The 24148-nt window shown below is 40.9% G+C and overlaps 1 protein-coding gene across 2 annotated transcripts in view; it reads left to right on the forward strand.

Annotated features, from left to right (window-relative positions):
- The window catches only part of PHRF1 (PHD and ring finger domains 1), a 34459-nt gene extending 10620 nt beyond the window's left edge, over window positions 1-23839 (forward strand). The window contains exons 5-18 of one of the 2 annotated variants that reach the window (XM_069803515.1): window positions 30-113; window positions 1115-1236; window positions 5191-5288; window positions 5829-6001; window positions 10347-10476; window positions 10837-10973; window positions 11801-11988; window positions 12795-12914; window positions 14931-15085; window positions 15943-18735; window positions 19452-19603; window positions 20150-20410; window positions 21538-21666; window positions 22874-23839. In XM_069803515.1, coding sequence (XP_069659616.1) covers window positions 30-113; window positions 1115-1236; window positions 5191-5288; window positions 5829-6001; window positions 10347-10476; window positions 10837-10973; window positions 11801-11988; window positions 12795-12914; window positions 14931-15085; window positions 15943-18735; window positions 19452-19603; window positions 20150-20410; window positions 21538-21666; window positions 22874-23008 — 4677 coding nt within the window. In that variant the 3' untranslated portion in view covers window positions 23009-23839. The remainder of the gene's footprint in view (window positions 1-29; window positions 114-1114; window positions 1237-5190; window positions 5289-5828; window positions 6002-10346; window positions 10477-10836; window positions 10974-11800; window positions 11989-12794; window positions 12915-14930; window positions 15086-15942; window positions 18736-19451; window positions 19604-20149; window positions 20411-21537; window positions 21667-22873) is intronic. The other variant, XM_069803516.1, reaches the window with a different exon arrangement.
- Window positions 23840-24148: the final 309 nt, after the last annotated feature.

Raw genomic sequence — 24148 nt, forward strand, 5'->3', positions numbered from 1 at the left:
TGTAAGGGGAACTTTTTTTTTCTTTCTAGAACGCAAACTCCTGTCCAGTGGATCGAATCCTGTTTAAGTACATTAGCATTCGGGCACGTTTTGGTGGTAAAATCTTAAAAAAGGTGAGCTTTCTACTGTAGCAAATAACAAGGCCAATTGCCACAAAATAGCTATTCAGAGGTTTACACTTCTAGCATGTTTATCTGATATTTGGTATCTGGATGAATTATTTCTTTCCTATTTTGAGATTGCCTTTTAAGGAACTGTTACAATTTTTCTTCCTCCTTAACCATGTTTCCCACAGTATTGTGTGTGGATTGAAATGTGGCATCATTTGTGATGGCAAAAAGGGTGGTTTTCATAACCTTCATACCATTCTTGCATAACGGACATTTGACTCTAAGCTGTTCTGCATTGATAAGCCTGTCCACATGGGCAAAATGCCTCGCATGCTGCAAGTGCTGTTATACTATGAATAGGAGTAATCTAGGTTATACATGATCTCTTCCTTTATGTCTTGCTACCAGCTATACTGTGTAGCTGTTGGGTTTGTAAGGCAAGAGAGACACAAGGCAATAGTAGAGCTCTTAAAGGCACAGGTTGAGTGAGCTACTAGTTTCTCACAAAAGAATATTGGAGGGTTGTCATTGCTCTTTATTAATAATCAGAAGCATGTTGGTTTTCAAGGGACATTTAGGAGTTTGATGCTCTGTTTTCATAAACTGATGGTTTATTATTAAGTGTTTGCATTTTTAACAGAAGAGCAATTTAACATTTAAATCCTCTGTGTAGGGGGGGAAGCTAAGTGTGCTCTATTCTCTTGTCTTGTTTGGGGTTTTTTTTTCGTTTGACTACTTTTGATCTTATTCTGGAATTTTGGTTTCACCTGTTTTTAAAATGCAGTTTTCTATAGTTGTTGGTATCTGACAGTAGACAAGTTCAGTAAATGTTTTTAAGCATTTCATCATGTCCTACTTGTGCTGAATGAACTAAATGAAGGTTCTAGTATGTAGCAGCCATTTTGGTTCATTCACTTTCAGATTTTGCTGCAGGTGCTGTTGATGTGACAATGGATTTTAAAGTTCTGCACACTCTGCATAAAATGTGAATTCCTCTTATTTAGATTCCCGTTGAGAACACGAAAACTCAGGGTAATGATGGAGAGGATGATCCAACCTTCTGTGAGGTGTGTGGCAGAAGTGACCACGAGGATCGCCTGCTGCTGTGTGACGGCTGTGATGCAGGGTAAGAAAGGTTGAAATAAATGTAGCACCTGCATGATTGCAGGTGGCAGTGCAAGGCTGGCCAGTGTTTGGTCCACAGGCACTATCTGGTCTGTAGACTGCCCCTTGCTACTCTCTTCAGGCTCATCGTGTGTCCAGACTTGTATCCATGTGCTTATAGCACAGACATCCCCATGATGTGATGGATCCTTTTCTGGTCATGTAGCAGCATATGTGTGGACCGTCCTGCACACATCAGTGCTGCAGACCACCGAAACAAGTGACCACAGCTTCAAGTGATGAAGATGTTTGTGCTCATCCATGCAACATCTGGGTGCATGGAAGGTAAAAAAAACATATAGGCTTTATGTCACCTTGAGAGGGTTCATGACTCGTCCCAGCTGACTGGGCATTAGTGCTGTGTGGGACAAGTGCTTAAGATTCACAATTTCATGAAATTTTGAGGTCTTTTCTTTATAGCCACAGCTATTAAACGATTCCCTTACTCTTGCTTACTTCTGTCTCTGCCTAACATTTTTTTTTTTTTCCCCCCTCCTTGATTAATAAAATAAGCGTTTAAGTAGAGGCATCAAGATACTTGAATACAACTTTAGGCCTAAAGTCTTCTGCTAGAATTTAAAGCTCTTATACTGTTTAATCAGTCTTGCAGCATTATCAGTTTGATGATGTCAGAAGTTACCCATTGAACAAAGAAAGATACTTGCTAGCAATGAATATGTAAAATAATCTTTCAAAAATTACTTCTAGCAAGCTAACTAGATACCTGGTAAGTCTAGTTTTGACTTTGTGTTCTGTAGTATCTACATACACTGATTCACCTTCTGGAGAAGGGACAAAATTAGGAACACTAAATATTATTAAGCGTGTCATCAGAACACTGAGTTTAAAATACTTAACCAAAACTAGTGTTTCATAGGTCTTATCTGAAGTCATGTCTTTCAGTTCTTTCTGACCTTTCATAAGCATTATCTGAACTCAGGGTATTGCTTCAGATTTTCCTTCATGGTCTCTCAGTAGTTCCTCTGATTATTTTGTTTTTTCAAGTCTGATACAGTTTTTTATTTTTATCTTATTTTCCTAAAATAAATTCTTTATAAATGCTTGACTTCTAGAGTTAGCACTTCTGGAAGCACTTCCTGAAGAAATAACTTGTTTTTACTAGCTTTCCATGGCTGAGATTCAGTCTAGAAAAATGTGTAATAGCTTGCTTCAACTCCTAGTTTTATTCCTCTGCATTTTCTGTCTGACCTGACACTGGAGTGAAAATTTCATCAGTTATGTTTGCCAACAATTCTAAAGCCAATGGAGTCACCCTGTCTTTCTATTGCTTTTAGCTAGATGTGGCTTTCCACAATGTTTAAACTGTGTGGTATAATGTTATTATCTTACGAATTTAAGTTATGGCTTAAGTAATCAAATCTCTTCCCATTGAAAGCATTTTCAGGTAAGACTTGTTGGAATGTGACTATGTAACTTTCTGAACTGTGTAGCAATAGCATTAAGATGCTAGGAATACAAAAGTGCACGTCTAGATACTTGGACAAACAGTAGAAAAAGGGTTAATTGCATTAATGGTGTGGCACATTAATGTGTGACTTCACTGAGGTTACCAAGCAGCAAGAAGAGAGTAACACTGATATAGAGATAGGTGTCAAGAAGATGAAGAATAGATGTCATTTTTCTTATTGTTCATGAGTACTGAGACAAAAGAGTGAAGCAGAAGTATCCATTCATTCCTTAAAGGTACAAGAAAGAAGTCTGAAATCAGTTCTTCACTGCTAGTCACAGAGCCCAAGAGGTATGTTGAGGGCTTGTTGGCCAGTCTCTCTTGCCTTCTGTGTTGCACACAAATAATCCTGGCCAGACCACTTGGGCACATGGAGTCTTTGTGCTTGTGAGTAGGTGGGTGCAAGAGTGCAAGTAAATGAACCTGAGAGAATGAGTGTGAGTAAAATCAGTTTACTTCGAGTTTTTCTGTAGAACAAGTATCACCTTATACTTCTGTAAGATCTGGCATTGGGTTTTGTTATGATGATTTTCCATGGGATGAGGTTCTTTCCCTATCCAGGGCACTCTAGATAGCTGTTGCAATAGGTTCTCCAGTGTCCAAAGTTTTAGGGCTGAAAGTCTTTGCTTGTCAAGTGGGTCATAACATGACTTCAGAACTCCCAGAGGTAATTTGAAAAGTATGTAATGAAGTTCTTGCTAGAAGTACTTTTGTTGACATCAGCCTGAACCTACCAATATTATTTGTCAGAATACTACTTTGGGGAAATGATCTCATTCCTGGTAGCTGGCAGTTGGAGAACAAGCTCTCCTTTCCCAGAGAAGGAAAATACTTTGCTACTCTAATTTTTAAGTAATGTTTTATTGCAAACATTATTTTTCAACTTCATCTTAAATCTCTGAAAGAGTGTAAAATCTCATCTGCTAAGGTGTACTCTTTCATGCAAGAAGGACATGTTATTCCATTTTTTATTAACAATTAATATATTTTAGTATAAACATAAAGTTGGTGGTTTTGACAGTTTAGCTGCAAATCGAGTTTACCACAGCGTGGTTTGGAACAGGTTTGAAAGACACAATCTGAAGTTGGGGTGATGGGTGGAAAGTAGATTAACAGCTGTAATATCTCTGGGGTTTTTGTATTGCTATAAAATGGGATTATAGTGTCAGATAGACATTCCTTCCCTTTCCTTACTCTGTGGCCAGGCACTGAGATGTGTTAGCAGGCAGTGGATCTTGGCATGGGAAGGTGAAACAGAAAGCTTCAGACTTTTTCCTTTACTTAGTACAGCATTTAACTCTGAAATACATCAGAAATAACAGCAGGGTTTCCCCTTTTAGAAAAAGAACAAAGTTGGTCATAGAAATGTTGCTAATTTGAAGCTGAAACTCTTACTTGAAGGCTGTGGTCTCCCTGTGTTCCATGCCTAGGGAACTTGGTCTAAGCACTTGGTTTTCATGGGAAGCATCTCATTTACTTGGGAAATCTGTTTTAATTCTTTTTAGCAGTGTAACTTGAACATGAGTTGCTTCAAAAATTTTGTGCTACTAACACATGTTGCTTTGGCTGGGTTTTAATTGCTGAAAATGGAATTGAACAAATTACAGAACCCAAGCTGGGTAATGTTGAAAGACTTTCCTGGGTAGCTTCTCTGTAAGTGGTTGGTGAAACTCTTCAGTCTAGCTGCTCAACCTGTTGGGTAGAGAACGCTTCAAAAGGCCTACCTAAGGGAGCATCATGCTCTCTTCTTTCCCTTTGAGATTTGATAAGGATGAGCACAGTTCTCAGTTGGATGGTGTTTGGAGGTCAGTTTGGTTAATCTCCAGTCCTGCAACCAGCTGTATGAAGCCGACTGACCAATGCTCTGCAACCTAGCTTGTGCACTTGTGCAGAAATCCTTATCACCATTTGTCTTAATCATGTCAGGCATATGTGGGATGCAATGTGTTTATTCAACATAACAAGGCATTGCAGTTGACCTGTGTCTAGTGACGCAAAATAAAATGTTCATAAGTACCAGTAACATTAATACTATGTTGGTTTGCAGGAAACTGATGTTGCTTTCTGATTGCCTGTCTCCCCAGCACCTCAATACTTCTCTCCTTTCTCTTTGCCACCATGAGTTTTGGCTCTGCACATTTGTCGCAGCTGGTGTTCAAATGGCAAGCAATACACCATACAGTGAGGGAAAACCACTCACTTTTCTGAGCTTTTCTGAGCCTAAAGTGATCAACATACCATCTAGAACTGAAGACCCTTATATAAGTATCAGGTAGCATTGTTTCTCTGGAGATTGGTAGAAGCAGATGCACAGACCATAGTTTCAAGCTTAAGAAAATGTGTCCACCTTATGTAGCATGTGGACAGAGGTAAAAGATTCTCTTCCCTTGGTAAGGAGCACATTGTTTGATTTTTATTTTACTTCTTTTTTTCTTTTCTTTTCTCAAGGTATCACATGGAATGCCTTAATCCTCCTCTGAGTGAAGTCCCTGTAGATGAATGGTTCTGTCCAGCCTGTGCCCCCATGGGTGTCAGTGCTGCTGCAGGTAAGGATTTTGTGGTATCCAGTCAAAGTAAATATTTTTCTCCAGGCTTAGATGATGTGAAGCATGTGCTGTTTTGAAGAGATGTTTAACCCCTGGTTTTATCTGTTTTAAATAATTGTTTTGATAGGCATTCTCTCTTGAACCTGAAGAGCTGACTTGAACTCTTGACTGATAAGAGGATCTTGTTTATTAAGATTTTCATCTGCAGTTACAACCTGTTGAGCTGCTGCTTATAAGCATTCTTTAACCTTCCTGGGGCAAGCCCGGCACCTTAGTGCAACTGCATTGTATTACATTGGAAAGAATTTATTAGTATCCTGATCTCAGATTGCCAAGGTAGCAGCAATTTCTGTGACCTAGAAAATTGTCTTTCTGTGTAACAGTCAGCAGTGGTGTCTGTGCTCGTTTCCTTTTGAGAGGATTATGTCTGCTTTGGAGGTGACTGGTTTAAGAAAGGACATACTAACTTTTTTTTTCCAAAATTCTGGAAATGCTTTCACCTGTAGAAAGACAAGTGACCTGGGCATCTTTTCTTTCAAGATACAGATCATGTCAGTGAAGAAGAGGTTGCTGCCCTCATGGCTGATGTTATTCCTACCACCAGTAGACTACGCCCTCATGTCCGAACCCGAGCTATAGCCAGAACTCGGCAGAGTGAACGAGTTAGGGCCACAGTGAACAGAAACCGGATAACAACAGCGCAACAAATTCAGGTATTTAGGAGTATTTGCTAATGAGCCTTTGGAAGAATGTTGTGGAAGAGTTGAAATAAGTCCCCCCTTAAGTAGCTCAGCTGTCTGTGTTGGCTGTCCACAGCACAGTGATTAGTAGTTGTGGAGCTCTTTTAAATTGGGATGTAGAACATGTGCAAATGGAGTGCAGCACATGACCAAGACTCTCTATTTTGAAATCTGCAGTAGCTTCCTCTTTTAATCTGCATTTTTATCACCTCAGCTGTGAGCAAAATTGTATTTTTATTCCCAGTGGCTGTTAATGCAGTTTGTGCACCAGTTCTGTTTTTTTAGCAAGCTTTTTTGCAGAGACAGGAAAATCAGCCTCTTACTGAAAAGAAAAAAAAACAGATGCTAGTGTCCTTAATGATGTGGCAGTGTGAGTTCAACTACATTAACAGGTACCAGAGAATCTATGCAAGAAAGTATCCCAAATACCCGAAATCCATCAAATCCTTTACTCATTGAACTGTTTACTGAAGATGACTGCAGCTGAGGTGGTTCTGGATGTTTCTGTTTGCTGGGATAATTACGATCCTTTAGGTAACAATTAGTATGCTGCAAACTGAGAACTTTCAAACTTGGGGATCTCCTGCCTGCTCTGCCCTCTGGCTTTAGCCAAAGCACTCTACCTGTCAGCTACATAAATATAAAAAGCCTTAAATTGCACAGGAGCGTATAGTGATTTAGTGTAAACAGACCCTGTAAATAACCTCCATGGGACTAGTGATATGTTAGTTGGTTCTTCATTAATGCTGCTGTTGGATTTGGTAGAAACGTGTGAAATTCTACAACTTTTGAAAGGAAGAGGAGGATCTGGCTTGACATAAAATTGTTTTTCCCTTGGGGATGGTCAACTGTGGGAATAGGTTGCTTGGACAGTTTTTGAACTCTTTATCTTTGGTGGCTTTCAGCACCTGCCTGAAGAAAGGCTTAACCAACCTGGTTTGAATTCAATGTTGACCAGTGAACAGAAATGTCAGACCCTTCTGAGGGACACCCCAAGATCCTGTCCAACCTGAATTACTCAGTGATTCCATGAAAATAAACTTGGTTTCATTTGACAATAACATGCTGGTTTGATTGTATTAAGTCAGTTTTTTTCCAAAGGTAGGAAAATGTAAAGAGGGAGAAGGGAAGAGTGGGTAAAACTAAGTATTTCTTCAAGTTGGTCAGTTGCCTGTGTATTTCAGGTTGGGTCTGCTATAAAGGCTCTTCTTGGAGTGTGAAGCACAGACTGAAAAAGACTGAGTTGGAGGTGGGAGGTCTGACAGATTAAGCTTTGCCTTGTAATCGAGTTGTAAAGGTCAGGTGAGAAAGAAAAAGGGAACGCGCTTGAAATTGTGAAGTGCCTCACTTCATGAGCTACACTTCTATAGTCTGTAACTTCAGGCAGAAGAAATAAAGGTAAATAAAGACAGGCTTAAGGGAAGCAAAACAAAATGCCAAAATCTGGGAGGGAAAGTGGAGGTTTTCCATTATCTTACCTACCTTCTGGTTGGGAAGAACAGTCTATTGTTAATTAGCTCCCCAGAGTTTACCTGTTAAATTTCTCATCAAAATCAGTGGGAGGAGAGAAATTTGTAACAAATTCCAAATGATCTGAATTACAGCAGTAAGTACAGTTTGAAACAGGTGCCATGAATGAAGATCTAGCTTGCGTTAAGTTTTTGTCATGTTTTTTTCCCCTTGATGTAAGGACTTCCTAGAGTGCTTTAGCAGTCCTTAAATTCATTATGTCCTCCATGGTGGAGGTCATCTTATTTGGTTGCCAACCTCCCTGTCTCCAAACCCAGGCCTTTTGATTTCAACTTTAGAAGAGTTAATAAAATAGAAAAACTTGATGAATGATTTAATGCATTGTTGTTAAGCAATTACATCTGAGTTGTCAGGGCTATTTGTTGAAAAAAAAAAAAAATAACCGTAGAGGAGTGTTGTTTGAGGTGAAAGGCTGGGCAAGGTAGCTGCTAGTTTCTTTCTTTCCCTACCTGTTGTTTTAGAAATAGTGTGTAGCTGTCTCCTGCAGATGAGGGGTAGTGCCTGGGGACTTTACCATTGCATAGTAGTGTAAGCCTGGGAGCCCACTACTTCCCATTCAAGAAACCGTTCCTAGCTCCACTTCTCAATATGCAGAGATTATTACAAACTATACCTAGAAAGGCACTATTACTTAGACCATTTGTCTCTGAATAAAAGTGCATCTTATTCTAGCTTGTACCTTGAGCTGACTGAAACTTAATTCCACTGGTTAAGGAGGGTGTAAGGTGTTGTCCTCAAAGCACAGAGAAATGCTGATTTCAGATCTTTGGAAAGCTTTAGTATTTGGGGAGGCAGTTTGTTTTGTGATTCATCTGTTGTTCTGTAGGTGCCTAAACTAGTGGTGGTTAACTAGACACACTATTTTAGGTCCTTCTAGAAAAATAAATATGTTTAGGCTAATGTTCAGAGCTCTCCTTACTCCATCCTGTTCTCCTCCAAGTTAGAGAACCTTATGTAGTAGTTACTGGCACCCACGATACTTAAAACAATGGCATTCTAATAAAAATAGCTCAGCAAAATAGTTTGGAGCCTGCATTAGTGACACTAACAGAGAAGCCTGGTGAAATTACTTCCATAGTAAGATGAATTGAAGCATATATTTCTGTTGGCATATTCTGTTTTCAAACATTTTGCAGTCTGAAGCTTCTTTGTCACTGCAAGATACTCTAAAGCCATTCTTCTCTAGTGTTTGTGCCACATATACACTTTGTAAATGAACAAGGATCCAATGCATATGCTCTGGTAGAAAGTAAGCACAGTGAATAATCTGAAGCATCAGAAGCATCTTTCCATCTGCTCATATGAAACTTTATCAAATCTTTATGCATTGTATTTGCCTGAAGAAAGGAGAGGGGGTAGGGACGATGTCCCTGCCTGTGGCAGGGGTCTTTAAAGGTCCCTTCCAACCCACACCATTCTATGATTCTGTGACTCTGGCATTTTAGGAACATGGTTGGTGTGGACATGGCCAACTTAACATACCTGTTGAGAGAAATCTGCTCTTAACGTCTTTCCAACTGAAGGAAGGAACAAACGGGTGCTATATTTGCCCAGCAAGGAGGCTTTGAGTTCACGTTCTGAGGCTGGTGGTTCAGAATTCATACGCTTCAAATGTGTTTGTTTAAATGTGGTTAACCCTTGAGTATAGAGAGGAAGAGGAATTTGAACCTTTTATCCTGGTTTTGGCTGGGATAGAGTTAATTGTCTTCCTAGCAGCTGGTACAATGTTATGGTTTGGATTCAGTACCAGAATAACCTTGGTAACACACTGATGTTTTCAGTTGTTGCCAAGTAATGTTTAGTCTAAAGTCAAGGACTTTTCAGCTTCTCATGCCCAGCCAGCAAGAAGGCTGGAGGGGCACAAGAAGTTGGGAGGGGACACAGCCAGGGCAGCTGACCCAAATTGGCCAAAGGAATGTTCCATACCATGTGACATCATGCCCAGTATATAAACTGGGAGGAGTGGGGCTGGAAGGGATTGCTGCTTGGGAAGTAACTGGGCATTGGTCAGCGGGTGGTGAGCAGTTGCACTGTGCATCACTTGTATATTCCCATCCTTTTATTATTATCATTACTAGTTTCTTCCTTTCTGTTCTATTAGAGTGTTCTTATCTCAACCCACGAGTTTTACTTTTTTTTTTTCTGATTCTCTCCCCCATCCCATTGGGGAGGTGGTGTGTGAGCGAGCAGCTGCGTGGTGCTTAGTTGCTGGCTGGGGTTTAACCACGACAACCTTGTAGGAGCAGCCCCTGCTTATCACAATGAAGTGATGCTCTGGAGTGGGACTCACCTGCCATTTCAGTGAATTCCCTGAGGTGTGTGTTTGAAATGCTGCCTCTGGACATGTTTCACAGTATTAGGTAAATCTGACCTAAAGAATGAGGAGTTTAAGACAAGGGATCTCCACTGTGTTGGCTTTTCAGTCTTTGTTCATTGCACTTTGCTGCATGATGAGCCAGAGGTCAGTTAGGTGGATTTGGGAAAGTTCTTAAGCAAACTTTTTCATTGAGGAAATGTCAGTCTCTGGGATTGTTCTAATTTAAAGAGTCAGTTAGGCGAACCATGACTTGTAATACTGAGCGAGGCTGAAGAGCAAGGTCATGTTCTCCTTAATATGACAGTCAATAAGTGAGAAAGATCACATAATTGCTTAACTGGCAGCTTGGTCATACAAATCTGGCAGCTTCTTATACGAATCTCAAATCCATTTTTCGTCAAATGCTTTTATAACTAACTTGTTGCTGACCTTTAGATACCTGTATCATGTAACTTCTAATCCCCCACACAGCACGTGCCAAGTTACCTCATGTCCTCTCTTCTGGATGAAACAATTGAGGCAGTTGTAGCAGGCCTAAACACAGCCATCTACCAGCGTCCTCTTACAGCGCGGGCTCCTACTAGGCAAAAAAGAAAAACAGGTAAGGGCATCAGACACCTCCTATGGTTCTCATCTGCAAGAATAAAAGCTTTGGGAAGATAAACCTGAATCATACACAGTACTCCAGATCACCTGTATGCTGCCACACCTGTGCAGCTACAGAAATATACCATGTGTTTTCTTCTTTCCCCATACTGCCTCTGCCCAGAAGTGTCTTGAAGGTTGCTTTTAAATAAATCTGAATGATTTTGCTTTTTCTGCTCTGCTGGTTTATACTGTTGCAGCACACTGTAGGTCTCTGAACTGCCTTTGTGTGCCATGGGGGAATGAAAAGGGGAGTACAGGGTAAAATGCAGTGACAGCACTTAGCCAGATACTTGGTTGTCTTTTGTTCCATCAGGTAGGAGAAAGAAAGTAGGAGGCAAAAAAACTCAGACAAAATCTTCTGCTGGGAAGAAGAGTTCAGGGACACAGCTGAAGAGACGCAAGCATCTGATGAAGAAGAGAAGGGGGAAAAAGATGAGAGTAAGATCACATGTGAGTTTCTGCCAGTGTCAGTATCTGCCATTTTTCAGCCATCTGTAAAAGCACTATAACATGGGATTCAATGGAAAAAACACTGTCTTATAATGATAGCAGGTAACTTTTTTTTCTGGTGGGGGTATGTGCAGGATGTGTCCAGTGTACTCCAGAAAGATGCTGTATATGGAAACAAATTGCAACTTCCAGGCAGGCCTGCTGGATTTGTTGACAAATCCTGTTACCTGAACTGCAGGGATCACACTATAAAGCATGTCCTGCAGGCTTTGTGTTATGCCTTGCCATTGAGCTGTAGTGTTTACTTGGTACTGATGCAAGTTCAGTAATTGCCACCACCTATTCTTTTTAATAGGCTATGGATGTTTGTGTTGTTGCAAACCCAGTTAATCAGCCATAAGGGCTCTGAAAATCCCTTTCAGTTGTGGATAGTGTTCTCATGTGAACTATGCTGAATACTTTGTACCAGCTTGACTTTGGTCCTCAGCTACCTTAACTAGAGTTTACATCCTACAGCCAGAACTGTCCCTCCAGCCTTTATTAGGGAATTGACAATTTTGAATGACATTATTAAAGATTCTTAGAAACTTAACTTATCAGGTCACTTAAATCTGATATGTGCAGTCTCTTTATGAAATGACATATAGGCCATAGTTAGAAGATTTTAATAAATGCTTTAAAACAAATGTAGAGAATAAATGCACACCTCTTTTGCTACCAACAGTAGTAACCCGATGACTGTACTTAAGTGAAGAATTCCGGGCTTTAAACCCAGGCTATGTGCCTACCCCTAATATAGAAATAACCCAATCTCTTTATCTGTGCAGGTGAAAAATGAGGCTACTACTCGCTCCCGTATTGCAAGAACTCTTGGTCTTAGTAAACCTCTGCGTGGAGCCTCGCTTCCTTCCATGTACAAACCAATGGAGCCCTCACTTGGTCTGATGAGAGCAGATATCGGTGCAGCTTCTCTGTCTGTGTTTGGAGATCCATATGAGTTGGATCCTTATGAAAGGTAAGATATCTCTGGATTATTATCAGGGACACGATAATTTCACATGCGTCGGGTTGTTTGTACATGCTACTTTTTGCAGAGTGTAGATCTTATGTCTGAAGACAGCTTTGGGGACACAGTTCATAATAACACATTGGCCTGTTCTTTCTTTCCTTCTTGGCCAAATTGCTGAGCTCTTAAAGAATCAGCCTTCTTTAAAGAGGTTTGCTGAAATAATAAACCTCATGAAAACCTTTAAGATCTATGGGGTTATTCAGAGGCTAGAATCTGAAGGAGCTGGATCCTCATCAGTCATTTTCTATTTATTTTAAGTGAAGATAGCTAGCATATTTGGTATGCAATAAACAGTGACTTCACATATAATTAAATGGACTTGTGGAATCTTCCATGTTTCTCCTTTTCCAATCTTCACTTTTCCAGACACTTCAAATTCAGGAGGAATCCTACTGTGCCATAGTTTGTGTCAGTCTTTAAGCTTTGGATTTTGGGGAGGAGGCATCTGAAATTATTGTTGGTGAAATTTAATTTTCCACTTAAGTCTTTTTGATCCTTTCATAAAAGGAAATTACCTATTTAATACTTTAAAAATAAAAATCTACATTTTCATTTCTGCTAGCTGAATTACACTGTTCTATTTATGTGGCCACAGAAAATAAGTGTATTGCACAAATCTTTTTTTAGTGTATCATAATAAAACAAATGATGCTCTCTAACCATATCTGCCCTCGTAGTATTACCGACTTCACCTATTCAACATAAAAAACATTCAGACAATTTCAGGATTCTTGTGTGTGTTTTACCCACAGTAATGAAGAGGTTCCAGCAAATCCAGATTCACCAGTGAGTGCCAAAAGGAGAGTTCTCTCCCAGTCAGCACTGAGGTCTCACCGTCCTGTAGCTAGACCTGTTTCTGTGGGACTTCCCAGGTAAAAATCCATCAAGCTATTTTTTTTATTTAATTTTTCTTAATTTTCTAATTACCTTAACAAAAGAGCAAACTAGGTGATCATCCTGGTTTAACTCTTTTCTTACCCCATGTATTTTGAAAGAGTGTGTGTGTGTGTGCCTGCACATGTGTAGATAAATAACCACAGCATTTTATGCAAGAATTCTTTTTATTATGTTGAAGGGCACACACTTACTCCTTCATAATAGTTCTAACTATTGCATTGAAATTTCAGATTCGTGTTTCCACCCAAATGTGGCTCTTCTTGCTTTCTGTTTTGGGATTGTTTAGTAACCCCATTAGTAAGTTTTAAATCCCAGTCTCATTAACCTTTTAAAAAAATGTTTGCTTATTTGAGAGGGCTGGGGAATCTAATTGCACATCCAGAGGAAGAGGTGAGGGATGTACCTACCTCACCCAATTCTTCTGCCATTTGTTGGAGCTCAGAAAATTGAGAGAAAACTGTTTGTTTGATCCTGCAATTTAACAGTTGCTTTGCTGTCTGACAGATGTCTGTGTGTGTGCAAACTGTGTGCCCCTGTGCCTCCCAGGGCCAGGGCATGTTGCTGGGTGCCTGCCACTGGCAGCCACAGTGGGTTTTCAGGACTGGGGTGTAGGACGCAGTGCAGTGGAGCTGGATACAGGGAGCAGGAGCATGACAAGAAGAAAAGGAATGGGGAAAATGACTGATGCAGGTACCAACCAAGTTACAGAAAACTCCAAGGCTGAGGGAGCTGAAGACTAGGAGAAATAGAGGGAGCTCAGCTTAAATGATTAAAGGTGTGAGAGGTTTACATGGCTGTCCTCTAACACATCTCACAGCAAAGGCTGGTTTCTCAGAATTAAGATAGCATATTTCTATGATAACTTGGAATATTTCTCTACCTTTCCCATCTCAATCCCGAAGGAAGCCTTTCAGGAAGTTTTCCATGTCCTCCGAATTATTTGAGTAGCACATTGTTTAGAAGGTAGAGCTCTTTATCTGAAATTCAGCTTTTCTGGAGGCTTGATTTACCTGGACTACAGTGAGTTTCCTGGTCTGGCCTGGGTGGCCAATTCTTTTAGCCTTCTCATTTTGTCGCTGTTGTATGTTATTACAGGTTTTTGGTGTACATTGTGTTTGGAAAGCTTGCTTTGTTGTTCTACAGAAATGAAATGTAGCTCCCTTGAAGATCTGGGTCTATTGGTCCCTTTTGAAGTTGGGGGTTTTTGTGGTGGGTTTTTTTTTTTTTTTAAACCAAAGAAACAAACCCCCAAATCCCACCAACACAGAAGTGAAGAAAGAAAAACAAAAAAGCCACACCCCAACACCAGAAACACTCAAACTTTTTCAGTCCATATTTCAAGAACACAAACTATTAAACCATTTTTGTAAGACTGAGTAATGCATAAAGGGGAGTGTTTGTGTTGTCCTGTGTGTGGGAGCATTGCTGTTGTTTTTCAGTGTAATTCCTCCTATGCCGTGCTCTTAGCTACCCTACCAGTAGGCACCTACGTGTATTCTGACTGGTGCTAAATACTGGTTCAAGCTGCATCAGTTTTTTTAAATAGCAGTGTAGGCCTGAGGAATACATTTGTGATCACGATTTGGTGGGGGGAAGAGAGGCAGCTGGGATGGAAATATCTCTGAAGTGCTGAACAATGGTTTATGCTTCAAAAATGCATCTTAAATGCCCTAGAAAGTTAATCTTGATACACAACACAGTGAGCACCACTCTTAAATAAGACTAAAAGCATCTGCTTACCAAAGGTTTCTGGTATGATTACATGCTTTCCTATCCTGTGGTGTTCCTGTGGGAAGTCAGTAAAAGCTTTACCTTCTGTTTGTCAGAGGGAGATAGGGGCTGAATGACTCTAGTGAAGCCAAAACTACAAGTGGACTTCCCTGGCTGACCTCTGTTTATGCCCTTGATTTTGGTTTCTTCTTAATGTAATGTGTGTGTATAGAACAAGTGCTGTAAGAGTAAAGGAAATATAACCCCTCTGAAACATGCAGAAGCAGTGTACCTGCCTTGAGTCCTGATCAAGAAGCAGAAGCTGCCCCTGTGCCTGATCTGTTGGGAAGTATCCTGTCTGGACAGAGCTTTCTCATGATGAGTAGTTCGGATGTGGTCATCAACAGAGATGGTTCGCTGACGGCAAAGAAGGCAGGTAAGGGTTTGGCACTTCACAGTGCAGTTAGCCTCTTTGTTTCATCCACATCTGCCCTGGTCCTACAGGCTTCATGGTTTCAAGCATAGGGATACTCTTATTGAGCATTTGAATGCGTAGGACAGATTCAATAGTTGCTAGCAGTAATCCGTCTAATAAGATTCTTGCGTATGCTCTGAAATAGTGTTACTTCTCTCTTAATTGCAGAGCTGAGATGTTACTGGAGGACTTTGGTTTTAATAGGTAGTTTTCTTCTTTAAAAATACTGCACTGTAGTTTCATGCTTTGTTACAAAAAATGGAGGGCTGGATAGAGCAGAGGTGCCTTAGTACCCAGTTCTTCTGGCATTTGTCATGCATTGCTGCCATGCCTGTGAACTGTACTTTGGTTTGAAGAGCAGTGTTGAGGGCCTTGGCAAGAAGTTTCTTTGCAAAACTAGAGCTCTAGAATACATGCTAGCATCTTCAGCTCTGTCTTCCCTTGGCGTGGTATTGTTTGGAAAGAACGTCTTCAAATTTAATCTTAAAGCTTTATTCTTAAAATAAGTACCTATAACATCCTCTATTACAGTAATTTTTATCAATCAGTGACTACAGGATAATAAACATGAGTCTGGTGATAGCTACAGAACAGGATAATTTATTTCCTAAACATTCGTGTTTACCTCAAAGGTGCAGTTGTCTGGCATTAAACCTTGAGCATCTGACCAAAAGAACTATTGGACTGCCTTATTACTGTGTGTTATGTCTGCAAACCAAAGTGGAACTTAAAATAATTACCTCAGTACTTCTTTTAATGTTGGGGGAAAATGTCCAGATACATACTGAAAAGCTTAATTGTTTGCTTGTATGCCATAGCTCCACTTCATAGAAAACCAGCGAATGACTCGAGAGTGGATTATGGTTCAGGACATAACACCCAACCGAGTACAGTGCACTCAGGGACCACAGCAAGCAGCTCCATTGCTGGACCTTCAGTTTCCTCAGGGCTGAGTACTTGCACCAGACCCTCCTCCTCAAGCTTGTTTTCATCACCTTCACCCTCACTGAGCAGGATTGAGCCTGCAGCAAACCCTGCACAGACTACATCAGAAAAGGCAACTGTAAAATCAGAATATTCAATGACACCCAGGTCGGTTCAGACTCAGAATATAGGTACTCTGAGCAGGCATGGCTCCAAGTTAGATGAAATGCGCAGATTTAATGGAAACTCTAAAAACTTTGCACCCACTGACTTATCTTCAAAGCCCCTGAGCTGTAACTTGAATTCTGGCTCAAAAGCTGTAACTGTGAGGCAGCCATTAAAACCACCTCCTAAGAGAATTGACATCTTTGAGCTTCCCAGGATACCAAAGATTAAAAAGGAAACCAGCAGCAAGCAGGTGGAGCCAGAACCCACAGGAAGCCAAAGCTGTGACATTCCCAGCTCCTGTATAACCCAGCTGACTGGCAAAGAGAGCACTAATCAGCTGGGAAGGGGTAGCAAGGTGGAAAGTCAGAAGTCAAATGCCAAGGAATCTCAGCAACAAACATGTACAAGCGGGGTGTCTTTTTCTACCAATACAGGTGTGTATAGCAGTTCATCGCTGCTGGGCACTTCAAGGAGCAAAGGCCCAAGCTCTTTTGAGAGTTTTAAAATCAATATTCCTGGAAACACAGGGCATTCCAGCAGACTGTCTAATCCAGGATTTTGTAACACCTTCCGCCCTGTGGACGACAAAGTACAACAGAAAGAGAGTCCTTCATCTCTTTTCTCAGTTAAGAAAAAGCAGGTCAAAAGTGAAATATATGATCCCTTTGAACCAACAGGATCAGACTCAAGTTCAACGAGTAGCAGTCCTGAAAGGCTTGGCTCGGGGATCCCACTAACTAATATTACCAGGACTATTTCCATTGAAAATCCAAAAGTTCAAACATTTCAAACTGTCCGTCGTTTCACCCCTTACATGGTAGAAAATATATTTGGATCTGGGGCTGACTCTGACGTACCATCTAGTAACACAGAGTCTCATGATGATGTAACAGTAGAAAGCAGAATTGTAGAACAGATCTCTGATACAGAGGAACAAGATAATATGGATGAGGAAGACTTTCTAAGCAGCCCTTGCACTTCATCTGCTATTAAGCAAATTTCCAATGCAGAGTGTTTAAAGGAGGAAAGCAGAGAGGCCCCTAATGTGTTCTTTAATGCTGAAGAATTTATTAGACCCAATAGTAATGTGAAACTAGATCCAGATAGTCCCTCAAAGAACGACGGGCAGCAGCAAGTCCAAAAGGTAGAACAAACAGAGAGGCGATCGCGTTCCAGATCCTGTTCCAACTCCAGCTCCCGAAGCAAGAAGAAGATGAAAAGGAAAAAGGCACTTGGCAAAGAGCATAAGAGATCCCAATCAGGGTCTAGGGATAGAGCACACTCAAGGGACCGAAGCTCCAGATCTACCTCTTGGTCAGGTGGAGAAGAGAATAGCAAAACACACACATTGAAACCCAAGAGCAGGAGGTCTTCTACTGACCGTTCTAGCAGTCACGAACGATCTAAAAAAAAGAAAATGAAGGGTAAAACCAAGGATAAAAAGGCAAAAACTTCTTGGTCTAGGGAGAGAAGGAAATCTAGGTCACGTTCAGGTAGTCCTGGAAGTACTTCTGAGTTATATGAAAATAGGAAAAAGAAAAGACGGTCTCGATCAAGATCAAGATGGAGGGAACGTTCCCGATCGAATAGCATTGAGAGGACTAAAAGGCGGAAACACAGGAGAGACAAAAGCTATGAGAGGTATGATAAAGATAGTAGCTTGAGGTCAAGGGACAGAAAGAGATCGAGATCCAGGTCTCGGGAGAGGAGAAAGTGGAGGTCTCGGTCTCGGTCTGCATCTCGATCTCGAGAGCACAAAAGCAGCAAATCAAAGGAAAAAAGACCACAATCGAGATCACGTTCCAAAGAAAGAAAACACAGATCAAGAGAGACCTCGCTTCCTCCTCCACCAGAAAAGGATCAAAAGTCTCCAGCTGAAAATGTGTCCAGGTGTCTGGAGCAACCCCATTCCTTCAAACAAGAGCCAAAGGAGGAACTAGTACTAGAAGAGCTTTCCATAACCATCCACCCAAATGTCAAACTTGAGGAAATACAGGCTGAGACCCCAGTTCAACTGAGAGAGGCCCAAGAAACTATAAAGGTAGAGCCCATCTGTCAGGAAGTGACCAGGGAAACTGCATTCCCTGTGCCAGAGTTCACAAACATTTGTGTTCCAATTGGCAATGTGGATTCTTTCACTGAAACAGAATTAATGAGCAGCAGTGATCCAGCAGTGCTTGGTAGCTGTAGCAATACAAACCTTGAGATTACAGTTAAAATAGAAAATACGGCATTGTGTCCATCTCTGATGGAACCAGCCCCAAAGAAGGAAGTGATCATGCACACTCCAGCTGAGGCTGCACCAATTCAAAGCTCATCCAAAAGCAAAATAACAGATTGTGTGAAGGAAGTTAAAGATGAGTGCCTTGTGTCAAATGAGAAAACTGGTACTTTCAGTAAGCCTGAACTGGAGGTGATACCTCAGGGTCCTGTGTTGAAATCAAAAGCACCAGTGAAAAGAGTTACCTGGAATCTTCAAGAGGAAGAAAGCGGCACACTGTCTGCTGGAAAAGCTCCAAGTAAGTCTCTCTTTTGGAAGACAAAACAGCAGCTGAAGCAGGCTGTATAAGGTTTAGGGTTTCAGTGCCTGGCTAAACCTGGTTTTAGTGTAACACCTCTTTCATCTGAGCTAGAGTAATCCTGTGGTTTCCAATCCTGAGAACTGGCATTTTGCACTCGTTGAAATTGTGAGGTGAGTTGTGTTAATGAATCAGAGAGGACAGGCTGTCAGCACAGCTCAGCTAGCCAGCGGCAGCTTGTTCAGCCATGAAGCGCATATTGCAACCTGATCTCTGAACTGGCAACCTGTGTTCCACCCTTTCTGCATTTAACTAGAATGGTTGTTTTGCCTTCAGAGTTTATAAATATTTCTTGGAACTGGGGAGCGTGACAAATCTCTATAGCTCGCTCCTGTGAGCTCTACTAAGCCAAAGCTGCTAGAAATAGTTTGGCTTGGGACCCTGTGCTATGTGTGTTGACAGAATTGCTTGTGTGGTTCTCATTGGTTACTCTCATGGAAACCTAGTAAAAAGCAATTGCTCAAGGGGATGATAAGTCCTGTATTATCAGAAGCTTTAAAATGGTGATGACTGCTAAACAAAATCCTTTTATAGCTAGCTGCTTTGTAAGATCCTTCTTATTTTAATTTTTTTAAATATAATTGGCTTTGAGTCTTTGACCCATTAGGTTTATTTTGGTCTTAAATGTTTTCTTTTCCTTCTCTTGGGGAACCTAGGGGTGCCATTTTACAAACTTCAGCGAGCAAAAGAAGGGGCCTGGAAAGCAGAGGACTTGAATCAAACGTTAAATCAGGTGCAGTTAAATGAGCCTCCTCCAACCAATTATATGATTCCTGAGCCTATGTTTCCTGATCTAGATTCCTCTCAGGTTGGTTCCTATTCTGGCACCCAAGTGTCATGGAAGGCATCCCACCTCATCTGTGCCCTCGTTGTGCAACATCCTCCTCTCATGGCAGAGTTTGCCTTCCTCTGCGTGTGGTACATTTCATATAGCCCATACACCTCAGCAATCCTCTAATCATTTAATCTCCCAGGTGGTCCTTACAGTTGAAGCAGCACACTTTCTTTTAATTCTGCTCTGTACATGAAGCTTCTGTTTTCAGTAGTAACCTGCAGAAAGATGGTGCTCTTTGAGAAGCTGTGAGCTTCTCCCTGATTGTGATCAGGCTGTAAAAATTGGCCTGGTGGCATTGGTCCATGCCATCAGTCTGTGCTGTCCACCAGTTAAAAGGTGAATGGGGCTGGTGCTAGCTCCTGGTGCACAGAGACCTAGTTGAGGGCTGGGATGTTAGCCTCCCTGATTTAAACTGGTAATTACTTGCCCATTTGAGTGGATAAATGGTGTTCTGAAAATCCTGATCTGATGCTCTCTCTTCTAAGTACAAACATTTACAAAATTCTATCTGTTTCACAGGTGTACTGTCAAAATATACCTTTGACGCCGCCTCTGCCCTCAAGCCTTCCCCCCTATGCCCCTGTCAGCCAGCCCACGGTTCAGTTTATCATGCAGGGTAGTCTTCCAGCGCTTGGCTGCATGGCAGGACAGAGCCTGACTCCGGAGCCGGGCAGCCTGGCTACCGCATCTGAACCAGGAATCCAAGCTGCTTCTGTTGGAAACGCAGAAGAAAAGAACAAAGCACCCAAACCTCCAGTGGATAAAACAAAAAACGAGGAAGTGAGTGAATACTATCAAGTAGCAAATGCATAATATTAATGAGCTGTTTATTTGAACTTTTAAAGTTTGGGGTTTTAACTTTCTTTGTACTGTATTTTCCCAGCCCCTGTTGTCACTGTTGGTTTTGGTGACTGACTATGCTAACCCAGGAGCAGCAGGCAATCCTTTCTTTGAATTCTTTTGGGACTTACTCCGTTTGATGGTTCCACTTTCTACTGCTTCATCGCAATAAGACAGAGAGGAATTAAAGCATCTAAAATACATTCTTAAAGTTCTGAAACTTTCTTGTGTGAATGTTTGGAAGGGACTTTCCAGAAGCCAGAATGTCCAAATTTCTCTTAACACCTGGTTTTCTCCTTTCCCCTCCAGCTTTGAAATTAACGTCAATTGTCGTAACAGTCCTATAGAGAGGTAGGACCATATCTTGCTGCTTATCAGCACTGAAAATGCAGAGATAATAAAATACTTCGGAGATTTTGCAATGCTAGTCTCTTGCTGCTGAGTTTTGGGTTTGCTGTATAGACCATCTGCTCTAAGCATAGTGGATGTTAAATGCAAGAACAGGAACTTCTTCACCAATTATTTTACTTTCTACCACAAAATGAAACAGTAAGATACTTTTCCCACTGAACCTCCATTTATGAGAAGCAGTTTTTATGAACTTGTTTTGATAGAATGTGTCCTGATGTTGTCTGTAATCCTTAATTTATAGGCAACTCTGCCATTTTCAGAATGCCTTTAGAGCTACCTGAAGCTTTATATTCACAGCTATGACTTGCTGCATTTAGAATCTGATGCCTTTTGATGGACGCATGTTTACTTTAGAGCTGTTGGAAGGGAAGGAGGAGACCAAAATTAATAAGTGGACGTTGTAGTCACTTGCTTAAAACACATTATCTAAGATATAGAATAAATGTTACATAAAACAAGGGTTCCTCGTAACACAAACTAGTATTTGTTTCAAGACTGCAATTTACCATAAAGGAAATCACTCTGAGGCTAGCTCTTGCTCGGATCGTTGAAACTGTGGAATGAGTATTTTCATTGTTAGAATATTTCTAAGAAAAATAGATTCAGAAACCATTCCCAAGGTAGCACAAGGTAATGAACTTCTCCTTGTTGTGCAGTACATGAAGAAGCTTCACATGCAGGAAAGGGCTGTGGAAGAAGTGAAACTTGCTATTAAACCTTTTTACCAGAAGAGGGACATTACAAAGGAGGAGTACAAGAACATTCTTCGAAAAGCAGTGCAAAAGGTAAGGTGGCAGTGAAATGGAGAAGAGGAGCTGTGCAGATCATTAAATAAGTGGCAGTACTTTGGATTGCACTTGTCAGCTTCAGCAATTACATGCTGTAACCAAGTAGCAGATCTTTGGACTCTGACTCATACTCTGCAGTCTTGTGGTGAAGCAGTATTTGCTTTAAGCAGGACTGAGTGGTGCCATTGATGAGAGCTGTCAGACTGTTCCTTTTAGAAGGTGGTGTTTTCAGTGGTCCAGAACATTGCTAAGCTTAAGCTGTCTGAGCTGAAATGTTACATGCTATGTGCCTTGGGTGAGAATGGTCAAATCTCTCTCATTAAGAACCTCGTCCAGAATTGTCATGCTGTTTCTGATAAAGTGAGAAAATACTTTGTGCGTTAATTCCTTGAGCATCTCTGGTGTCCCTGAACTGTGGAAGAGGGCCTTGCAATTTGTCTGATGTTGACTTTTGTCTCAAACCTTATTGCTGACCAGATTGTGGCTAAAAAAGACCTGATGAGCAGGTAGATTTTGTGAGAGCAAGTAATGCTCTTGTGGTCAAGGCAGTTAAATGATACCTGAGAGAACTGTATTCTCTCCCTGCTCTGCATTCTTGCTATCACTGAGAAATTCTGTCATAAATCAAAATTAGTGAGAAAATGGCTGCAATTTCACATCTTCTCTGTGACCCGTATGAACGTCAAGTGTGGTTTGTGGGAGAGCTGAGCAACACTAGTTGCTGCTAAAGTCACTGTGAACTCTTCTGTGAACACTGAAAAAGTTCTTTGTAGAGTCCATTCTCTTTCTCCCATATCTCAAAATGGGCCCTCAAAACTGCCAGATTGTTTTAATCTGAACATTGCTTCCTCAAAATCATCAGAAGAATGGGAAATCAACACTTCCTTGGTTACCATGTATTGTGTAAAACCGGCTGAACAGAAAAACCTGTAGTAAAAACAAATAATTGTGCGTTCAGAGATGTTTCTGCATTCAGTTAGCGCTCAGTAGATAAGCCCTGGGCCATTTCTGGAATGCTTAAAGTAAAATACTACTCTTATCCTCATTGAGTTTTCTGCTTTATGTATCCTGCTATGAGACTGGAGGGCCTATGCAGGAATCCATTCCCCTGGGAAGCTTAGGTCTTCGCTATCATTTGTCTGTTGCCTGCCTGAACTGTTGTAATACTGTTAATTGACCGAATGCCTTTTCTAATCCCTTGTAGATCTGCCACAGCAAAAGTGGAGAGATCAACCCTATGAAGGTAGCTAATCTGGTGAAGGCATATGTGGAAAAATACAAACATATGAGGAAACATAAGAAATCTGATGGTGAAGATACACGTGAAGTGGAAAACTGAGAGGAAGCCGCAGCCAGCATGACTTGGACTGAACTTATTCTGGCTGTGAACGCTATGCCAGAGGGAATAATAGATCTGCAGTTGCATCTCGTTGAAAATAAAGCGCAGAGAAGCAAGATTATAATAGGACTTATCTGCGGAACCTTCTTTTGAATTGTTTCCATATGGGAATGAACTTGGGGGTTTTTTTGATTACCTACAGATGTAGAACTAAATAACAATCAAAAGCCTCAGACCAGCAGAGTAATTCGAGGGGAAACACGGAAGAGATTAATGTTTGGGACTCCCGGATTGCTACAGTTTTCAGGGTTACTTTGATCACATTTTTGGGCTGTGCACCTGTCTTGCTAAAAGTTTGAAACTAGACACCACTTTTCATATGCAGTATATTGAGAGATGTATACTGTTTCCCTTGTGTTTATTTATCGAAATACGGATTGTCTTTAGAAACTTCTGATTTAATACTTGAAATGTATTTTTAGCCCATTCGATGGTGAGCGAAGCTTTACTTGCTCTGTCATTTGGGGATTGCAGAAATGAGCTAACCTTTATAAACTGACTTCAGAAACACTGCTCAGACTGTGGTGTTTATTTACGTTCTGTTGGAAGTATCTTGTTAGTGAAAAGTTTCATTTCGGGGTGGGAGACTGTGTTGCACTTCTGTAAATAATGCACTGATGGCTGGTTTTGTGTCTGCCTTTCAGGAGAAAACGAAACAAAAAGCAAGCATTGTGAATTTTCAGTAACAAGCTGGAGGGATAAGGTTGAACTGATGTACAAAGCAGAAATGTGACAGAATTTATAAAGTTATTTTGAATGGTTTTAGTCCTATAGTAGGTGTCATTTGTTTGTCTTACAGCTACCTCTTGCCCTCGCTGTTCTATATAAACCTGCACCCTTGGCTCCTGGCATAAGGAATACTGTGTTTCTAGAAGAGGATTGAAGTTGGATAAGTAATTGTTCCTTCTCCTCTGTAGGAGGACTGGTTTTCGTATCAAGAAGCAAAGGAATCCAGCACGTGTACTGACTTCTTGCTTTCTTTAAAAGCACTACTTTTCTGCATGTACTGTAGAGCAGCTGATCTTTTAAGTAATCATCTGAAATACAGTCACTTACAAATATATTCAGCACCCTTGAACC

This window comes from Haliaeetus albicilla, chromosome 16 (genome assembly GCF_947461875.1).
Source record: "Haliaeetus albicilla chromosome 16, bHalAlb1.1, whole genome shotgun sequence".
In the NCBI taxonomy this organism is placed as follows: domain Eukaryota; kingdom Metazoa; phylum Chordata; class Aves; order Accipitriformes; family Accipitridae; genus Haliaeetus; species Haliaeetus albicilla.